General features: G+C 40.7%; 1 protein-coding gene across 3 annotated transcripts in view; it reads right to left on the bottom strand.

Annotated features, from left to right (window-relative positions):
- Positions 1-1,463: 1,463 nt before the first annotated feature.
- Positions 1,464-21,078, bottom strand: part of TMEM40 (transmembrane protein 40) — a 28,050-nt gene continuing 8,435 nt past the window's right edge. The window contains exons 2-13 of one of the 3 annotated variants that reach the window (XM_069083894.1): positions 18,467-18,542; positions 13,076-13,156; positions 11,548-11,706; positions 11,099-11,152; positions 9,978-10,031; positions 8,590-8,625; positions 8,459-8,491; positions 7,138-7,188; positions 5,660-5,731; positions 5,488-5,562; positions 3,946-4,008; positions 1,464-2,228 (exon numbers count right to left, since the gene is read on the bottom strand). In XM_069083894.1, the coding sequence (XP_068939995.1) occupies positions 2,209-2,228; positions 3,946-4,008; positions 5,488-5,562; positions 5,660-5,731; positions 7,138-7,188; positions 8,459-8,491; positions 8,590-8,625; positions 9,978-10,031; positions 11,099-11,152; positions 11,548-11,706; positions 13,076-13,148 (690 nt within the window). In that variant the 5' untranslated portion in view covers positions 13,149-13,156; positions 18,467-18,542 and the 3' untranslated portion in view covers positions 1,464-2,208. The remainder of the gene's footprint in view (positions 2,229-3,945; positions 4,009-5,487; positions 5,563-5,659; positions 5,732-7,137; positions 7,189-8,458; positions 8,492-8,589; positions 8,626-9,977; positions 10,032-11,098; positions 11,153-11,547; positions 11,707-13,075; positions 13,157-18,466; positions 18,543-21,078) is intronic. The other 2 variants (XM_069083892.1, XM_069083891.1) reach the window with 2 other exon arrangements.

Here is a 21,078-nt window from a genome sequence, read left to right as displayed (position 1 = left end):
ATACATTGTTTTTCTAATTGCAACAATGGTTTTGCATTGAGGCATCTACACTCTCTCTCTCTTCTGGCTCTCCTTGCAGCCCCAGAAACCTCTGCATCCTGGAAGATCACTTCAGCCCTGGATTGAACATCTCAGACTCTGGGACCTTTCTCTCTGACTGAAGGGTAGAGAGCTCCTTCAAGAACCTCCATTAAAGCATGGCACCCAAACAAGCCATATGGTATCCCATTTGGCTGTATTTCTTTGGCCTCCATCATGCCCCCAGAAACCTCATTATCCTACAAGATCCCATCAGCCCTGGTACTCACATTTCATCAGGACTCTCTGCCCCTGGGACCCCTCCAATTGAAGGGCAGAATGGAGAGCTCTTCCCAAAACCTCATTTAAGGAAGATGCCCAAACCAGGCATCTCTTCATTTTTACCCATCTGCACTCCTTTGGGATCCATCATGCCCCTGTACCCAGCACCCCACCACTTTTCACTCTCCTTGTGTGTTGTCTCCTCCAATTAGATTGTAAGCTCCTTGAGGACAGAGACTGTCGCTTTTTTTTTTTCATCCCAAGCTCTTAGCATAGTGCCTGAAGCAAGGTAGGTGCTTACTAAATATTTATTGACTGAAAGTCTCATAGCTACTTAGTAGCAAGGCTGAGAAGAAAACTCAGTTCTCCCTTCTACTTTGTATAATTGTCTTTAAGAGAATGCCCCCTGCCCTCAGTCATTCCTAACACTGCAGCTTCTGGACCCTTCATCTTCTTCGCATTCCTCTGCTCTTACTCCAACCGGCACCCTTTGTAAAATGAGGCCCTTGCCGACCAGAAGCAGATGGCGGTGGATGGCTGCCATATTTCTTTTAATCCAGCCTAAGATCAAATTAACCTTTTGGCAGTCACATCACACTGTTGTTGGCTCATCGTGAGGTCCTCATCATCTAAAACCTTCAAGTCTTTTTCATATGACATGCCTTTAAGCTCCATCTTCCCAGTTCTGTGCTTGTAAAGCTGGATTAGCTGGTTGTTTTTTTTAATCAAGTTCAATAATTCCCATTCCATTTATCCCCATTGTAGTTCATCTTAAAGGAACATAGACCCAGAGCTAGAAGGGGCACTCTAGTTCAATACCCTTATGAAAAGAAATTTCTCACAGAAGAAGAAACTGAGGCCCAAGTGACTTGCCCAAAGTCAAACAGGTAGTGACCATCAAAAGCAAGATTGGAACTCAGGTCCTCACACTGTAATACCACTTGACCACACTACCTCCCACACCCATATTCTGGCTCTTTAGGAGGCTAGGTAGGGGTAGAGGGAATGATCCTTCCTTAAGAAAATGCAATACAGAAATACAAAGGACTATTATATAAGTTGTACAAACCCAAGAAAAAGAGAAATGTATTTGGAGTTAGATCAGGCCAAAATAGTTATAACATGACTGGATCTGGGGGATAGATGTAAGACACAAACACTGCTTTCATGATCATAAATAATTTATTCTGATTACTTTCCACTCCCAGCATGATATATTTCTTCCTGTGTAGTCAATGGTCATAGCTTTCAGCTTGAATGGTTGAAGAAACTGTATGTCTCTATCTGACTCAAGTATGTTGAAGTATCCCCACCCCTCTAGCTTGGATGGTGGTTGTGAGCCTGGCCAGCTCTTCTCTGAGTTCAGATGCCTAGGAATCCCTGCTGTTTTGGGGAAGTCTCTACCCATGGAAAGACCAAACCAACAAATATCACTTGACTGAAGAGTGTCATGCAAGTAGGAAACACAAAGATGAAGGTCATGGTCAGGGCCAGTCCAAACCAGATCAAAGCTGGGAGGAACCCTCAAGACACTCTACCAAGACCATTTTTTTCCAAATGCTTTTCCAATGAAGGCTTCTCTTCTTCAGAATTAGAACCACTCAGGTGGGAAAACATGGACTCTCTCCCACTCCCTCCCGTTAATCTTTCCCTCCCCTTGATTATTAGTCAACCCTTAGAATAAAAGTGAAGTGAGCTTAGGACCTGAAGACTTGACTGGTCCAATGCCCAGATTTATCAGGTGATGCTGAAGGACAGTGCTTTTATTTCTCTCCAGCAGGTCCCACCAAAGCATGGAATGGGGGGTTCCTTTACCCTGGTGCTGTTCCAGGACGACTGATTATATGATTTCTGGATTGATGGCCCCAAGTTCATCCTGATGCCAGTTGTCCTCCTGAAACCAGCCTCTCAGTCTGACTTCCGAAAACCTGTGAGAAGGCAGAATGTGAAGATCACAACAAATCCTCATTCTCTTTCCCCAGAACACTCCATTATAATAAGAACAGTTATGTTGGCTTGTGCACTGGTCTCCAAGATGTCCTATTTGACCAATTTATTTTTTCTTAGAACTAATTGGATTTAATGATTAATTACTTAATTGTTTCATTGCATAATAATTACATATAAACCTGAATTCATTGTTATTGGTATTTTCCTGATATTTGGGTAAAATGTCCCTGTAGGTTCATAGAGCTAGAGAGCTACAAGGGCCCTGAGACATCCTCTAGTCCAAGAATCCTTAATCTGAAATCAGTGAGCTTTAAAAAAAAATTATTGTATTCCAATTTATTTGGTTTTCTTTGAAGTTATGTGTATTTTATTTTATGCATTTAAAATCATTATTCTAAAAGTTCATAGGCTTTCCCAGAAAGTCAAAGGGATTAATGACCTAAAAAAGGTTAAGAACTCTTTTGTCTCATTCAACATTATACAGTTGAAGCAGTGAGGGCCAGAGAGCTGGGAGCAACTCTGAGGATACTCCACAGGTTTTGATTGTAAAAAATTGAAAAAAATGGGGGGGGGGAAGGTAAGTGGCATAGTGGAAATAGACAAAGTTTTTAATAGTTTGCGACATTTTCAGAATCACACAGGTAAGTAGCAGAACGAGGATTTGAAACCCAGCCCTCTAATGCCAAAGCTGTCACTCTTTGCACACAATTGGGCTAGTTTTAGCTGCTTAGTGCCAAGACAGAATGGTTACCTAGGATCAACCTAGGAGAGCAGAAAGAACAATGGACCAGGGGTCAAGAGACCTGTGCGCTGATCTCAGTTCTGTTGACATCCAGTAATGGTGACTTAGACTCTGTGCTTTAGACCTGCTAGGGCTATAGAGACAGGGTAGGGATGATAGCAGCCCTGCTTGCCTCCCCAGGCTTCTGTGAGACTCCATTTCCATAAGGTACGCTAAAGGGCTCTGACAAAAAGCATCAAGGACAAGGTTGGCATCATCCCAACCAACATTTAGATGTTGCTGCGTATCTCCTCATTTGAGCTATGCCACAAGCCCCTGAGGTAGATGATGCAGGTAGCATGACCCTCATTTTAAAGAGAAGTGACTTGGCCATAAACACAGCGAGTAAGGGCATGAAGCAGGATTTGAAATCAGGTCTTCTGAAATGCACAGATCATAGATTTAGATATGGAAGAGACATTCTTCATACGTGTCTAGTTCAACACCTTTTTTTTTTTTTTTGTGGTTGAGGAAACAAGGCCCAGAGAAGTTAGGTGAATTGCCCAAGGTCACACTTCTAGGAAACATTTGAGAAAAGATTCAAATTCATCTCTTCTTGACTCCAGTGCCATCACTCTATCCACTGTGCCACCAAGGTGGCTTATTATAAATTAAGAGTCAGGAGCCCTAGGTTCGAGTGCTGGATCTGTTACAAAATTGTTGTGTGATGTCAGATGACTGGTTTTACCATTCTGGCCTCATTTACGTCACCTAAAAAATGGGGATAATGTTCTCTTCTCCTGATTTCCCTCAAGGTTTGTTACGAAGAACAAATGAGATCATGGATATCCAAATGCTTTGCAGATTACAATCCAGGGAGGGATCACCATTATAATCAGGAGACTCTGCCAGTGCAGAATATAAGCACGTCAAAGCAAAGGGGTCTTAGGACTCAGGAAAACCTCAAAAGTTACCTATTTGTCTCATTTTCTGAAAGAGGGGGATGAAACCCTGAAGTACTCTGTGAATCCGATACACTGTTAAGAAACAAAAAAATGGATTTATTAAGGTCAGAGATTTAGAACCATCTAGTCCAACCCTGTAATTAAGACAAGTGACCTTCCTCCCAGTTCAGGGCCCCCTACTCCCTTAGGACCACATGTCTCTGAGACATTACCTAAACTATTTGCTGCAAGAAAGGCAGAGCTGTAACTAGGGTGGGGTGACTGGGGCTTTGTTATAGGGCGTCAATCTTCATGGGGCAGTATATTTTCTCCCCATAAGCTTCCTCTGGCCCACTGCCCCAACCCTTCACTATCCCTCACAAACCTCTATCATTGCAGGGCAACGGTACAAGGGTGCCCTCTAGCTCTTATCACTGTGATAACTATCTTCCCAAGTCTTTTTTCTCCTACTTGATGCTTTCCCTACCCACCCCATCTTTTCCAGGGGATTGGGAGTCAAGAACTGTTGGTTAATATAGTTTCAGATTCCTAGACCAGACTCCCTTGGATACGTCTTTCCCTACAACCCAAAGTAACTGCATCTGATCAAGGCAGTCTGTTCTCCATACCTCTACTCTACCTCCCTCCCAATATTTACTTGGCTAAATTTGCCCCAGAATCAAGAATTCCTAGTTATGGACTAAAAGATCCCAGGTCACTACTAGAAACAAGGAGATTGGGCAGTCAGTTTCCAGCCCCATTTCTAGGGCTCTTTTCTCAAAAGACAAAGAGAAATTTGTGATGAATGTCCTGTCCCCTCTCTTGATGCCCTTCTCTTGGCTTTATTCTCACTCCTTTTGCCTTCATGATCTCTCCTTTTTATTCTATATAATAGTCTGCTACCAGGAAAACTCATTTCTCCTGAGCTATAAATGTACGATGATGGCTGTAGGCTTCTAGCCTTCCTAGGAGTCTGACATTTTGTCAAGTGAGAAAGCCTTGAAATCAAGCAGTTTCTAGAGTTGGAATTTTAGGGCCTAAGTCAGTCTGGTATTAACGTTCTCATTCATATTGTGTGATCATCTTATTGTTCATTCACATTCTACACTGTGTTATTGTTATCTGGGCACATTTTCTTTACTCCGCTGCTAGATTGAGACTTCTGAAAATAGGAATTGGAATTCATTTATCTTTGTCTCCCCCACAGTACATGGGACCTCGACAAATGGGACTCAATGAAGACTTGTCATATAAATGAATTAATGAATTTTTGAATTGCCAAGGAATTCAGGGCTACAGACTGTGCCTGACTTCAATAATTAACTTATTTCAGGCACCTGTTAGCATCTATATTTCTATGTTCCTTTTAATGGGCCTTTCCCTTTTTCATTTTAAGCCACCCACTTTTATATTGTTCTATTCAATTTTGCAAGTGCTCTGAAATTCTTTTTGGAAATAAATACCAATATCGTAAGATGGTCGCCTTGCAATATGTGTCTTATAACCACTGAAGACCAAGTTTCAACAGCATGGGACCACCCAGATCCATGGGGTACTTGAAGTCCTACTTACCCAGGCCGAAATATATTCCAACAGTCTCCAGAGAAGCAAAGGTTAGCAAACCAACGCCCAGAGACATGAACCAATCTGGGAAGTTGAGCAAGGGAGAATGTGGGTTAACTTCTGTATGAGCACCAACAGGCCTCTCTTTCTCACTCCTCATTTTCCCCCAAGTCAGCCTTACCTGCATAGTAGTGATAACAGACTAGCATGGCCCCAATAGCAAAGCAAAGAAGGACAAAATGGAAAAATTCATCTGAAAAGAAAAGAACCGAAAATTAATCTTTATTCTACTCTCCCAGCCTGACAATAAAAATTATCTCTTTAAATAATTAAAGGAATTATTGATTTTCCAATATGGAGTTTCCAGTGGGTCACTGACTTCACCTATCTATAATTATAAACTCCATGAGAACAGGGACCCTGTCTTATCTAAAAATTATATCTTCCCTAATAGGTACTTTACTGCTTGCACACAGTAGGCCTTTCATAAACATTGGTTAAATGTGAACTCATGTCCTACCTAGGAATCTCTGGGCCTTCGTTTCCTCATCTGTAAAATGTAGGACTGGACAAGAGAGCTACTAAGGTTCTTTTCAGCTCTAAACAAAGAAATTCTGCAGGTATATGAATTTGCTTTACCACCTATTGCCCAGCCCTTCAACTAATGCCCACATTTTGTCCCAGCCCCATTTTTCTTAAATCATATAAAATTTTCCTCTCCTGACTTAGAATCCTAGAATATTAGAGTAAGCAAAGACCTTCTAGGCCATCTAATCCAGTGGTGTCAAATTCAAATTGCAGGCAGCAGATTGACTAAGAAAACCACAAATTAACATCATCTATGCTGTATTGTATTTTGATTTAGTTTATTATATATATATGTGATTTATTATAAATTATTTAAATTTATTTATTTATTTTCCAGATAATGGTTCCTCTGGAGTTTGACTCCCTTGACTGGAATTTGACTCCCCTGATCTAGTCCAACCCCTTCATATGACAGGTGAGTTCAATCATGTTGGAATTGCTAAGTACTTCCCTCACAGGAAACTGCTGGTTGACTTCCTGTCTTCTCCCTTCAGGATAAATTTAGTCCATATCCATCTTTTGAGGTGTGAAACAAAACCCAAAACTCTGTCTTCCAAGTCTTCCCACTTTAGGCCTTACCAGGAATCTCTTCCTAGCCTAATCTTTTGTCTTCCATAGTTCTGTTAAATATTTCCTATTCAAGTCATTAAATATTAGACTAAGGAGATAGTTGAGATTAGAATTAGAGATTATCTATCCAATGCCCTCATTATGCAGATGAAGAAACTAAGGCCCAGGAGTACCTTGGACAACATCACCCAGGTAGTGTCAGAGCTGTGATGTCAGACCTAGGAAGTACCTTAGAACATGGAATATCGGTGTTAAAAGGAATCTTCAGAGACCAGCTAATCCATCTCCTGAATTTTATATGTAAGGGAAAGGAAAAGTGACTTGCTCGAGGTTATAAAGCTTACTAATATCTCAGCATTGTGGGAAGATGCCAATGTTTCTGTCCCATTTTTATTATCCAAGTGTGAACAATAAAGCACAATAAGATATGGTCCACTCAGTTTAAAATTCTGACTCCAAAATGGGGAGAAGAAACTTTGAACCATGTGGAGAGTTTCTTACCATCTTTCTCTATGTTCATTCTTTGTGCCTGACTGTCTTCTATTTCTGGCTCTTTAAAACAAAAGGATGATTGTGTTAATATGACAATGAATTTTCAAGGGGTAGTTTTCACTTGAAAAATTAATTTCTTCTCTTTTGATTCTTTTTCAATTCAATTTTCTCTTTCAATGGAATGGATTTTTCTTCTTGAACCAAAGGAATAGCTCTGGTTCATTTACTCTGCAAGTTCATAGTATAGATAAGGCCAGAGAATATAAACCCCTAAATTTAGTGTCTAGTCCTCTCAGTGACTTCTAAACCCATGGTAAGTCTTACTGACATTACCGCATTTACTACTTAAGTCCTTTGATGGCATCAGCACTAGACTGGAAAATTTCTTTCTTTTAAAATATGTTTTTTTTTAATTTTTAAAAATTTTCATCTCCAAATTGTCTCTTTCCTTCAACTCCTTCCCCTACCCAATGAGATGACCCAGAAATGTGATACCCATTATGCAAATTCTAAGTCATGCAAAACATATTTCTATAGATTATAAAGTTCTTCAAGGCAGGCACCATGTCTTTTTTATATCTTTTATATTTTTTATATCTCCTCCAGCCCCTAACATAATGTTCTGTATATAGTAGGCATTCAATAAATATTTGTTAAGCGAATGATTAACCTGCAAAGGCTGGCCTGCAGCTGGTAAAACTGCAAAGATGTCTATAAGGTTTGACATTGGTGCCTTCCCACCTCCGTTTGTTCCCTCCCTCCCCCGTCCCGGTGCATTTCTGCTCTCCAGATACCTTGTTTTCTGGATAACTAATGATGGCTTCAGGTTCTCACTCATGGGGGCAGTTATAACAATCACCCCATGATAGCATTAGTCGACTTTGAAAACAAAGGCCAACAACAATGATAGCTACCTTTTATATAATGCTCTACAATTCCAAAGCACCTTTCATTTCTCATCCCATGAGATCATCACAACAACCCTGTAAGATGGGCATGAAGTGACTTGTCCAATGTCACACAGCTCAGAGATGATAGAGGAAAGACTCAAAGCCAAATGAAAGTCACATTTCTCTAACACCACTGCCCAAGAACCCTTAAAGATCTGAGAGAATGAATGGTAGCACTAGGTTAGGTAGGAAAAGATATTTTATGGGGCAGAGACCCTCCCTGATACACCTCAAATTGGCTGTCTGTTCAACCTGTATAGAAGACCAGCTCTGTAGTGCTGGGGTACTTAACAACCCACAGCCTTTGAATGTCTCTGGCAATGTTTTACCCTAGAGGCAAACCCAATATCCATCACCACATCTTTAGTTTATATATTTACCATCTGATGGTACAACTTCTCTTCTTCTGAGCCCTGTAAACAAGAAATTAAACATTAGTTTCTGCTCTCCCACAATGTGGAGAACACGTTTGTTTCCCCAATAATGACAGATTTATAACTGGGATATTTACCTGATTCATCATAGGGTTTTATCTCTCCAGGTGTATCTACCCCATCCCCAAAACAAATGAAAACAATCAGTATCTAAACATTATCATTATATTTGAAAATAGAAAATAAGGAATAAGTTTTAGTAGCATATTATTTAGGAAGCATAAGACTGTTTTGGAAACCTATATATTACATGTATGTATATATGTATACACACATATATTGATGAACACTGAGTAGTTGTCAAAAGCATGAAGACCTCTGTTCTTGTGAAAATTAGCCAGACCTTCTATAAAATGGCTAATGAAAGTTGCCTACCTGCAAAGAATCAATTGATGCAGGACTTCCAGATAATGGAGGCCTAAATTATACTCCTACTGAGAAGTGGTAAGTTCAAAAATAAGTTAAAGCTCATTTTCTTGTTTATATGAATGAACTGCTTTTTCTGCGACATCATTCTCATTTTATCCCTTTGTCTCCCAGAGAAACAAGGAATTTTTCTGGTCATTCTTACTATGTTGTTGCCTTTTTTGATGTTAGTAAGAATTTACTGCAACAAGACAATATATGTAAAACATGTTACAAATTTGAGATTGCTATATAAAGTACAAATGATAATAATAAGTAATAATGGCTAACAATTATATAGCACTTTGAGGTTACATGTATTATCTTACCTGATCCTTGCAACAACCCTGTGATGAGGTACTATTATCATCCCCATTGTACAGATGAGGAAACTGAGGCTGAGAAAATAAATGACTTGCCCAGGGTCACACCACTAGCAAGTATCTGAGGTAGGATTCAAACTCAGGACTTCCTGATTACAAATCCATCACTCTGTTGCTATGCCATTTAGCTGCCTTCAAAAGGTAAGTTACTAATGTTCCTTTGGAAACCACTTTACTGATTGTTTTCATGCCAATAGCTCCTCATTTTGGCTTCTTCTGAAATTATGGTAACCTTTCCTTATCTACCCCCAATGGTTAGCATTGGAACACTATTAAAATTATTTCTTATTAGCAATGGATTAGTTAATTACTTATCAATTAATTAACTTATTGATTTTGTATCTATCTACCTGTATAGGAGTTGTTTTCTCCTCTCCTCAATAGAATTTAAGTTCCTTGAGGGCAGGGTTTGCTTGATTTTGTCTTTGTATTCCTAAAAACTAGTAGAGTGTTTTGTGCATATGAGGCAGTGTGGTTTGTTGGACTTGGAATTAAGAAGGGCTGGGTTCAAATCCAGCCTCTTACCCTAGCTCTGGGGACCCTGGGCAAATTACTTATTCTCTCAACCTTGGCTTCCTCACCTTACAGGGAGGGGATTGGACCTGATGACCTTCAAGATTCTTTCCAGCTCTCAATCTATGATCTTATGAAATGTCTGTTGAGTTGAATTGAATTACCTTCATACAGCTGAAGTTCATCCTTCTTAATCCTTGACTCATCTTTGACGATGTCTGGATGAGAACACAGACATTTATTATGTGCAAGGCTCTTTACCAGGCACCAGAAGGGAATACAGAGACAAAGAAGCCCTGTTCCCTGCCTCTGCGGAGTCTTTTGTCTATCAAGATAGAAGAACCATGAACCCAAATGACTGGAATGTAAGGAAAATTCAAAAGGGGAGAAAACGTGATCAAAGGACATTACGCTCTGCTGGGGCTCAAGGACAGTAGCATGGGGAAAATAGTGTCTGAGCTGTGCCTTAAAGGGTGGGAAGGAACTGAATGGGGGGAATGGAGGAGTGAGAGCACTCTACACCAAGGCAGTGGCTGGAGCCTCTCAGAGGCACTGTTCCAAGGCGGAAGAGAAGACTTGGTCTGTGCAATTGGAAAGTAGAACTAAGATGAGTGGGCAGATTATGTTCAGCTCAATATGAAGAAGAAGCAACAATCAGAGTCTTCCAACAATGGAATGGATTCCCCTCCCAGGAAGAGTTTCATCAGAAGCTGAGTGACCACCTGGCAGGGTTACTTCTAGAAAGGATTCCTGTGCTCAGAGAAGGTTTGAACTAAATAAGTTCCAGCATCTCTTCTGACTAAGGCTGGGTGACTGGTTACTTTGCAAGAGGATGCCAAAATATAAAGGCCATTGGGAGCAGTCGTGATCGAAAACTTTAGCAGATTAAAATAATGAAACATAGCACCAAGTTAGCAAGGATAATTAGTCAATTAAAAGGTGGTACTTTCAGCAATATTTTGCTGAATCAGGACCTCCTTGGTGTCTCCCCAAAGGATAACCTCTCCAACAGCTTCCCAGGATCCCACCAATGAGCCAGCATACTGGAGTCTCTTTCTATATGGTGACTCCTATCCAAAGGGCAGGCATCTTTTCCCAGGTTTTTCCCACTCTTCTACCCCCTCTCAATTGAATTTGTCTTAAAAAGTTGGGTTGGGAATAAACTTGCAGCTGCCCCAATGCAGAATCAAGGCCGTGGCTCTGCTTCCAACTCTAAGAGTCTACGGGGCTTTTATTTTCTCCTCCCACACAGGTCAGACTTTGACCCCACTGCTCGTGAGCTCACCCGGATGAGGTTTTTTGTCGATCCTGTGGAGCTGGTCCTCGTCGCCGTTGCTATCTATAAGAACAGAGCCCAGATTTCAGTACAATCACAGAAAGTCAATAAAGCTTTTTAAAATTAATTATAATAATAAAAATGTTAAAATAAAAAGAACACAATTACTACTAAAGAGCCACAAAAGTCAGAGCTATGTTTCAGGGGCCTCAAACTTCTCCTGAAGAGGACAAAGACAAGGAACATAAGGCAAGGGACAATGGAACAAATGGAAATAGTGACCTGTTCAAGTGGGTAATAAACCACACCCAAAGCTGCCCTAAATATCCCAAGCAGAGGATATTTACTGAAAACAGAGGCTAGGGAAGGGATCACTGGGGGTAATACAGTGATAGAAGAAACAGAAAATATCAATAAAAACTTTTGTAAAAGGAGATCCAAAGTGAAAATTGTTTTACCTGATGATGACGATGATGACGATGATGATGATGATGATGATGATGATGATGATGATTTTGATGATGAGGGAGATGGAACAGGAGAGGGAGAAGTGGCATTTTTATGTTCTCCTGTTGAAAGAGGATGCTCCTCTTCTTTTTCATTGGCTTTGGTTTTTTCTTTTGTGAAACACATAAGACAGAAGACATTGATCAGGCCTGCCTTTACCCTCTTGTATCAGAGATCAGAGATCACTAGAGGGTTTCTGGCTTTTCTACCCAACTAGGGATTCTCTTGAACTTTGGTGAGCAGAGGGGCACTTGGTCATTACAGAATGGGCCTCAGTTTCCTCCTCTGTAAAATGGGGATAATAACGGCAGTAGTATACTCCTACAAATGAGGCATTTATACTATGATGCACCTCTAAAATCCCATGAATCTGAGGAATAATTAATTTACTAATTATTTTATCAACGTTTCTGTCCTACAACTACAATCCATTAGGGAGTCCTTGGGACTCTGGTGAACAAATGGACAGTAGTCTTTTTTTATTTTTTGCTTTTTTTTTTTGGAGGGGGGGAGGGTAGGGCAATTGGGATTAAGTGACTTGCTCAAGATCACACGGCTAGTTTATTTTTGTGTCAAGTGTCTGAGGCTGGATCCAAACCCAGGTCCTCCTGACTCCAGGGCCGGTGCTCTATTCACTGTGCCACCTAGCCGCCCCCGGACAGTAGTCTTAGTGGGATAGTCCTCACTGGACATGGCTCTGACTTGGAAGTCCCAATAATCTCCCAGTCAATTGATCTTAAGTCCTTATTTCCACTTATTTCCACTCCACAATCTTTGGTCTACTCCAGAGTGGTTTCACTGGTGGACTTTTTAGTATAACAAATTTAACAAATATTTGAGAAGCATCCATGGTGGACCTCTAGAGTACTGTGCTAAGTACTAGAGGAGTTAAATTTATTTTTATTTTTTTGCTTTTTGGAGGGGGAAGGCAGGGTAATCAGGGTTAACTGACTTGCCCAAGGTCACACAGCTAGTAACTGTGACCAAGTGTCTGAGACCAGGTTTGAACTCAGGTCCTCCTGACTCCAGGACCAGTGCTCTACTCACTGTGCCACCTAGCCACCCCATAAAATTTTTCTTAAATAAGACTTAAGGATCTTTGCTCCCTTAAAAGGAAAAAGAACAGAACAATTTTTTCCTGTAGTCTCTATTCCTAGGCCAGATGGGGTCCTCTTTCAGATGACTATAAAGTGTAGGCCTAACCCAAACATGCAGGAGCTTCAAGGCTCCATCCTGGAGTATATATGGATTATAGCCTAGGAAATCCCTGCATCTGGAACTCATGAGGAACTAGGTAAAGAAGGGCATTAGGCTATCTGGGCCCCAAGCCACAGGGCCAATGGCAGTGGAAAGATATTCTGGGCCCAAGTCATACTCCCCCATAACCCCCCTTTCCCCCTCTCAGCAAGAGATCCTTCCTCCAAAGGTCATACTGCTTGGTCCTCGCCTTCTGGAGATCAGAGGTAGATCTGGTCTAACCTGATTGTATGGTATCTTTCTCGATCGGCTTGTGCTCATCCCAAGGTGGAGGGGGTGTTCCAGTAGTGGCCATGGCTTCCCCTGCAGAAATCACAATGATGATAATGCTAGATTCTTCGTTTCAGTGCAATGTAATGCAGTCTAGTATATACAGTAGGAGGAACACTGGACATGGAATCAGAGTACAGTAGATTCAAATCCTGACCTTGACATTTAATCCTTGTGACCTGGGGCAAGTCCCTTCCCCTTTCTAGGGGAGAAGATAAGATAAAACAGGCAGAAGGGGAATCAGCTTGTATAAAAATCACCTACTATGTGCTGGGCACTAGGCTAAGCATTTTACAAACACTACCTCATTTGATCCTTACAAATCATGAGGTAGGTGCTATTATTATCCCCATTTTACAGTTGAGGAAACTTAGGCAAACAGAGTTTTAGTGATTTTCCCAGGGCCACATAGCTAGTGAGTGTGTGAGGACAGATGTGAACAAGGTCTTCCTGACTCCAGGCCCAGCACTCTGTGTGCTGTGCCAACAACTGCCACTAAAATCATTTTGGAAGCCTTAAAGCTCCAGTAAATATCAGCTATGATTATTATTTATGATCGTTATTCCTGAGAGTGATGGGGAAAGTGCTGGAGTATGACCTAGGCTCCAGTCTGATACTTGCCAGCTGGGAGAATCTCGTCAGCTGCCACTGATTCAATTATCGTCTCTATGCCCGGGGTTCTAAGATCTAATTGTCCAGTCCACACCTCTCTTCTAATCTCCAATTATGTAATAAATATCCCAAACTGGATGTCCTATACACATCTTTCATTCAGCACGTCTTAATTTAACTCATCTTTCCTCCAACCTTCAGTTTTCCAGACTTCCCTGTAGCTGTTGAGAGAACCATGGTCCACCTGGTCATCCAGATGTGACTCCTCACTCTCTCTCCCCCTCCCCTCCCATATCCAATCTGCTACCATGCCCTGTGGACTTTACCTTTGTAGGATCTCGTATATATGCCTCTTCTGTCCTCTGACACTGCCATCACCTATTATAATAGCCTCCCTCCCTCCTCTCCAGTCCATGCACCCGACACTCAGTCAAGTAGCATTTATTAAATGCCTACTATGTGTCAGGGACTATGCTTAGTGCTAAGTATACAAAGGAAGGCTGCATGAAAAAGCTATGTAAAAACAAGATATATACAGGATAAACTGGGAGTAATCTCACAGGAAAGATGCAGATATTAAGAAGGACTTTAAAAAGCTTCTTGCAGAAGATGGGACTTGAACTGAGACTTGAAGGAAGCCAAAGGAACTAGGAGGCAGAGATGAGGAGGAAAAGAGCTCCTGGCACGTGGGGGAAGGAGGGGCAGCCAGTGAAAATGCCTGGAGCTGGAAGGTGAATTGTTTTGTTTGAGGAACAGCAAGGAGACCAGGGTCACTGGATTGCTGAGGGCACAGAGAGGAACAAGATAGAGGAAGACTGAAAAGATAGGAAGAGGCCAGCTATGAAGGACTTTAACAACCAAAAGAGATTTTATATTTTACCTTAGAGGTAATAGGGAGCTACTGCAGTTTATAGAGTAGGTGAGTGATGTGGTCAGATCTGCATTTTAGAAAGGATGGATTGGAGTAGAGAGAGACTTGAGGCAGGGAGATCAACCAGCAGGCTATTATGTTATATTCTTTATATTATATTATATCATATTATGTTACATTATGTTATGTTATATTACATTATATTATGTTGTGTTATATCATGTTATGTCATGTTAAATTATATTAATTATATTATGTTACATTATAATTACATTATGTTATATTACACTATATTATGTTGTGTTATATTATATCATGTTATGTTATGTTAAATTATATTATGTTACATTATAATTATATTGTTACATGTATGTTAAATTACATTATATTATGTTATGTTATATTAATTATGTATGTCATGTCGTATATTTTGTTATGCCATATCATGTCATGTTTTGTTATGTTATATTATGTTATATTCTGTTATATCATATTATATTGTATTAAGCATTATATTATGTATTCAATTGTATATTCTATTCCATTATAATATTCCAGGTGTCATGAAAATCTACATTGGAGGCAGTGGTGGGAAGTGTTAGAGGAGAGAAGGGGCAGCTTACAAGACATGTTAGAAAGATAGAAACAACAGAGCTTGGCAACTCTTTGGATACGGGGAGTGAGAGAGTGAGGAATCAAGGACAGTACCTAGGTTTGGAGCCTGAGTGACTGGGAGGATGGGGTGGTACCTGAATCATGATATGGTAGTTAGGAAGTCCGGGAGGGGTGGTTAGAGAAGAAAGATGAATTCCATTTTGGACTTGTTGAGTTTAAGATGTGTATAGGACATCTGAAACTAGTAAAATGTAAATTGCACAGTTTGAGAAGTCTAGTAATAGGTTAAAGTTTCAAGACTGGAGATTAGGAAAGAGGTTCGTGCTGGACAAGCAGAACTGAGAGTTAACTGCATAGAGATGATAATTCAAACCATGGGCCCTGAGGAGATCACCAAGAGAAAGAGTAGAGAGGCAGAGAAGGAGGCCCAGGACTGAGCCTTAGGGGCAAATACTCTTAGTGGGTCTGATGTGGATGAAGATAGAGCAAAGAAGACCGAGAGTGGTCAGACAGGGTAATCGTAGAGATCAGTGTCACAAAAACCTAGAGGGAAGAGAGTCTTATGGAGAAGAGGAACCAAAAAAGTATCAAAGGTTGAAGAGAGGTCAAGGACAGGATTGAAAAAAAGCCATTATGTTTGTCTACTAAGAAGTCATTGGTAACTACAGAGAGGGCAGTTCTAGTTGAATGATGAGGTCTAAAGTCAGATTGTAAGGAGATGAGAAGAGAGTGACAGTGTGTATAACACCCATGTCAAATCGCTGCCCTTCTAGATGGGGGGAGGGAGAGAATTTGGAACTCGAAATTTGAAAAAGAATGTTAAAGTTGTTTTTACATGTAATTAGAAAAAAAAATTTTTTTCTTTTTGGAGGGGGGAAGGCAGGGCAATTGGGGTTAACTGATTTGCCCAAGGTCACATGGATAGTAAGTGTTAAGTGTCTGAGGTCGAATTTGAACTCAGGTCTTCCTGACTCCAGGGCTGGTGCTCTATTCACTGCACCACCTAGCCACTCAAAAAAAAAAATTTAAAAAGAAGAAAGTGAGAGGAGAGAAAATGGAGGCATCTGTTAATTGATATTTTTCTCAAAGAATTTAGCCATAAAAGGAAGAAGGGAGACAATAGGTACTGGGGCTGAATGGGGCTCACAAAGCATCTGTGGTGAGTGGGATAGCAGAGCGATTAGGGAGATGTCAAATTAATCTTCCTAAAGCACAAATATGACCATGTCACCCTCCATTCTCAGTGACTCCTTATTACCTCCAGGATCAAGTATAAAATTCTCTATTTGGCTTTTAAAATCTTTCAAAACCTGGTCCCTTGCTACCTTCCCCATCTTCATGTACCTTACTCTCCTCCTCCTCTTTGATGCAATGGCACTGGCCTCCTGGCTTTTTCACCAGTGAGACACTCTATCTTTTGACTGTCAAGTTTCCCTGGCTCTCCCCACATTTGGAATCTTGTCTTGCCCTCATTTCTTCCTGTCAGCTTCCCTAGCTTCCTTCAGGTCCCGACTAAAATGCCACCTTCCACAAGGAGCCTTCTCTAATCTCTCTCTCTCTCTCTCTCTCTCTCTCTCTCTCTCTCTCTCTCTCTCTCTCTCTCTCTCTCTTGCTTTATGTAGGGCAATTGGGGTTAAATGACTTGCCCAAGGTCACATGGCTAGTTATGTGTTAAGTATCTGAGGCCAGATTTGAACTCAGGTCCTCCTGACTCCAGGGCTGGTTCTCTATTCACTGTGCCACCTAGCCACAGCTCTAATCCCTCTTAATCTTAGTGCCTTCCCTCTGTTAATTATCTCTTATTTATCCTCTATACAGCTTGCTTTATTATGTCATGTATATATTGTATGTATTTGTTTGCATGTTGTCTCTCCCTTTAGATTCTAAGCTCCTTGAGGAGAGGGACTGTATTTTGCCCCTTTTTTTGGCAGGGGGTGGTACAGTGCCTAGCACATAGTAGGCTCTTAATAAATGTTTATTGATTGATATCTGTAATACCTAACTTGTAAGATTCAACCAATAAATGAATAAAATGTGTTGGGCAACCTTTGAAGGCCTATTCCCATGTAAGCTACTATTATTACTCTGTCACCAAACCTATCAACTTTCTTCCCCTCCACACACACCCACAAATTCATAGCATACACAAATATAATAAGCAGGTCATTTGTGTTTTCATTCAATTCAAAGCTAGAAATGTTTTTTAAAACACATTTAAAATTTTTTCAGTTCCAATTCTCTCTTTCCAGCACCCCTTCTTGCCCTCCCCATTGAGAAGGCAAACAATATGATGCCCATTATACATGTGAGGCTATGACAAATGTTTTCCATATTTCCATAAATGCCAAAAATGTTCATTATAGTTAGCATTTCGATAGTGCCTTAAAGTATGCATAGTATTTTACAAACATTATCTAATTGTATCATCACAGTAACGTTATGGTAGGTGCTATTATTATCCTTATTTTACAAATGTAGAACCTGAGGTGAGAGGTCACGTGATTGTCCAGGGTCATGTAGCTGCTGTCTGAGGCTGGGTGTGAACTCAGGACTCCCTGACTCTACCTCCAAACCACCATAGCCACTGTACCACCTGGCTCTCTAGAAAGACCTGAACTTTCAGACAAGCCAAGAGAGACAAGGGGACTATGGGGACAAGGCGCTTCTTTTTCTTTTTTTCCAATTACACGTAAAAACAATTTTTAACATTTGTTTTATCAAAATTTTGAGTTCTAAATTCTCTTCCTCCCTCCTGTTCCCCCTTATTGAGAAGACATGCAACTTGATATAGGTTATACATTTAAGTCATGCAAAACATATTTCCCATTAGTCATGCTGTGAAAGAAAACACAGGATCCCCCCCCCCAAAAAAAAAACCCAAAAAATAAAGTTTAAAAAATATGCTTGGATCTGACAGGCCGCTTTTAAATTTACAGTCATCTTTATCCACATTCTTTGGGGAATCTCTGTCAGCAATTTGCTCTTCTTCCCTTCCAATAAAAACTCCCACTTGCTCCAGGCTAATGTTATTTAAATATTTCGAAGAAAACAGCAAATTAAATTAATTCCAAAAAGATGTGGATGACTGGTTAACTCCAACTCTCCAGGAGGTTATTTGCATGATTAACTGATTTGTGTGTGCTATATACCTACAGGTGAATGAATGTAAACTTTCAGGCCAGTTGACAGTAAACTGAGAAAATTTAAGGTAAGTTGAAGATCCTGGGGGAAACTTCTCCACTTACCTCTGACACTTATACTAGTGTGACCTTGGGTGAATGACCTCACCTTCCTAGACCTCGGCCTTTCTCTTATAAACTCCTGTCAGAAAAGATCAGTCAGTTTATCCACAAGCATTTGTTGGGGCTTACTACCTGTCAGGCATTGAGCTAAGCTTTGAGGATACAAAGGGAAAAACAAAGTTTCTACCCTCTAGAAGCTTATATTCTAGCGCAGATTACAACGATAGAAATTAGTCTTGGAGGAGATGGTGGAACCTGGGGGCGCCATGGAAATACTAAGACGAGGCTAAGTGAGCTGAGTCTTAAAAAATTCAAGTATTCTAAAAGTTAAGTTAGGAGGGGAGCATTCCGATCTTGGGAAGGAGGGAGCAGGCAATGCAAAGGCAATGAAGCTGGAAATGGGCTCTCTTGTGTGATAAATTGTAAATAGGTCAGCACAGCTGGGCCACCGAGGTCATGGAAGGGAGTAACATAGGTAAAGACCTGGTTATAAAGAACATCAAATACCAAACAGAGTTTACAAAATTCTTGGAAATAATAGGGAGCCACTGAAGTTTCTTGAATGGAGTAGTGATGTTGTCAGACCTGCACTTGAGGAAAATGACTTTGACAGCACTATGGAGGATGAATCAGAGAGATCTCCCAATTTGGGAGCTTTGGTAAAAGTAGCTGGAGAGAGATGATATGGGCTTGATCTAGGGGTGAGGGGTGGAGGAAGGGATTGTGCAAATGGAGACAAAAGAAGAGGAGAGGAGAGAAGAGGAGAGGAGAGGAGAGGAGAGGAGAGGAGAAGAGAAGAGAAGGGCATCTTAACCTCGGGTCCAGGGACCTTTCTGGATATAGGTTAGGGAGCCTATGAACTTGGATGGGAAAATAAGATGCATCTTTAGTTTGATTTACCTCTAAATGAAATTTAGCATTTCCTTCAAATTGGTTGTATTAACAATACCAATGGGTGACTTTGTTGCTGATAGAAATCACATAATACATTAAAGTTGTTGCAGATGTCCCAAAATATCAGTTACACTCATCACTATTTCGAAATGACTGCAGTTATCAGGCCCGCCCCTCCAAGTGAGCTTGATGGCAACCTTCCTGTCTGTAGATGCTCAGATAACATAGCTGGCCAACCATTGGGGTCCTTAGGTTTCACCAGACTGCCAAGAGTACAAAGGGGTCCATGACAAGATCTGGCAACTGATTGATCTCTGAGGTTCTTTTCAGTTCTATATCTATTATCCCCCTCATGATCTGATCAATCAATTAATCAGGAAACATTAGTTAAGCACCTACTATGTGCTAAGCACTAAGGATAGAAACATAAAAATAAAAAATAAAACTCATTCTTGCCCTCCAGGAGTTTACATTTTATTAGAGGTGATAATAGCATGTGTGTTGTTATTGTTCAGTTGTGTCTGACTTTTCATGATCCCCTGGACTATGTCACACCAGGTCCTTCTATCCTCCACCATCTCCCAAAGTCTGTCCAAGCTCATGTGTACTGTTTCCATGACACTATCCTTCTGTCTCATCCTCTGCCCTTCCCTTTTCTTTTTGCTTTCAATCTTTCCTAGAACCTTTTCCAATGAGTCCTTTCTTCTCATCCTGTGGCCAAAATATTTAAGCTTCAGCTTCAGTATTTGGCCTTCTGATGAATAGCTTGAATTCATTTAAGTATCTCGTGTGTGTATGTGTGTGTGTGTACACAAAGTATATACAAGATAAAATGCAGGGTAATTTGGGGAGGGAGAGAACTAGCAGTTGGGGTAATCAGGAAAGGCTTCATGTAGATAGAAGATGGTACTTGAGCTGAGCTTTGAAGGAAATGGGGGATTTTAAGAGACTCCATTCCTCCCACTCAATTCTGGACTCATTCTCTTAAACCACATCATGTAAGATTAGTCCAATGTGCCCTAAACATTAGCCAGCAGGTTGGGGGCTCTTCCAGGGGATCCCAACTCTTGTCCTCTAGTCCTGAACGAGGGGCAACAGATTCAAGCCAAGTATGGTAGATAACAAACAGTAATTACAGTTATGCATGAGTTATATATAGACCAGATATAATTAGACATTGACAATGACACAGGGGAAGCTAATGGAGCTCTCTCAGACTTAATAGTACATTCCTCAGACTCCTGGGCTATTCTGGGCTTCTGAGGGATTTAGTTTCTCTAACTGGAGTCATGTGAAGATTGGGGTATGGAAAAAAAAATGAACACATGGTACCAGTGCTTGGAAGATCAGTAGTTTGACCTTCACTTTCTGCCTGCTACACACACACACACACACACACACACACACACACACATCTAAGAGTTCAGGACCTCTTCCCCCACCAAGATGAATGCTTTCTTTGCCTGTCCCTGCAATACTTAATATTTTAAAGAAAGATAGGGAAAAGGAAATGCTCAATGAAAAGGAATGAATCACTAATGATGGAATTTCAGTCATTAACCCTATAATAATGAGGTGGCTTTGGGTGGGTGGGAATTATGATTGCAGAAACTTTTCAAATTAGATCACATAGGTGGGGAACTACTCTGGCCAGTATGGAATTAAGACCCAGATGGAGAGAGAGAGAGAGAGAGAGAGAGAGAGAGAGAGAGAGAGAGAGA

Source organism: Petaurus breviceps, unplaced genomic scaffold, assembly GCF_028583685.1.
Source record: "Petaurus breviceps papuanus isolate PSGF00001 unplaced genomic scaffold, PetGlider_PUasm1.0 174, whole genome shotgun sequence".
In the NCBI taxonomy this organism is placed as follows: domain Eukaryota; kingdom Metazoa; phylum Chordata; class Mammalia; order Diprotodontia; family Petauridae; genus Petaurus; species Petaurus breviceps.
This window is presented reverse-complemented; position numbering and strand designations above follow the sequence as displayed.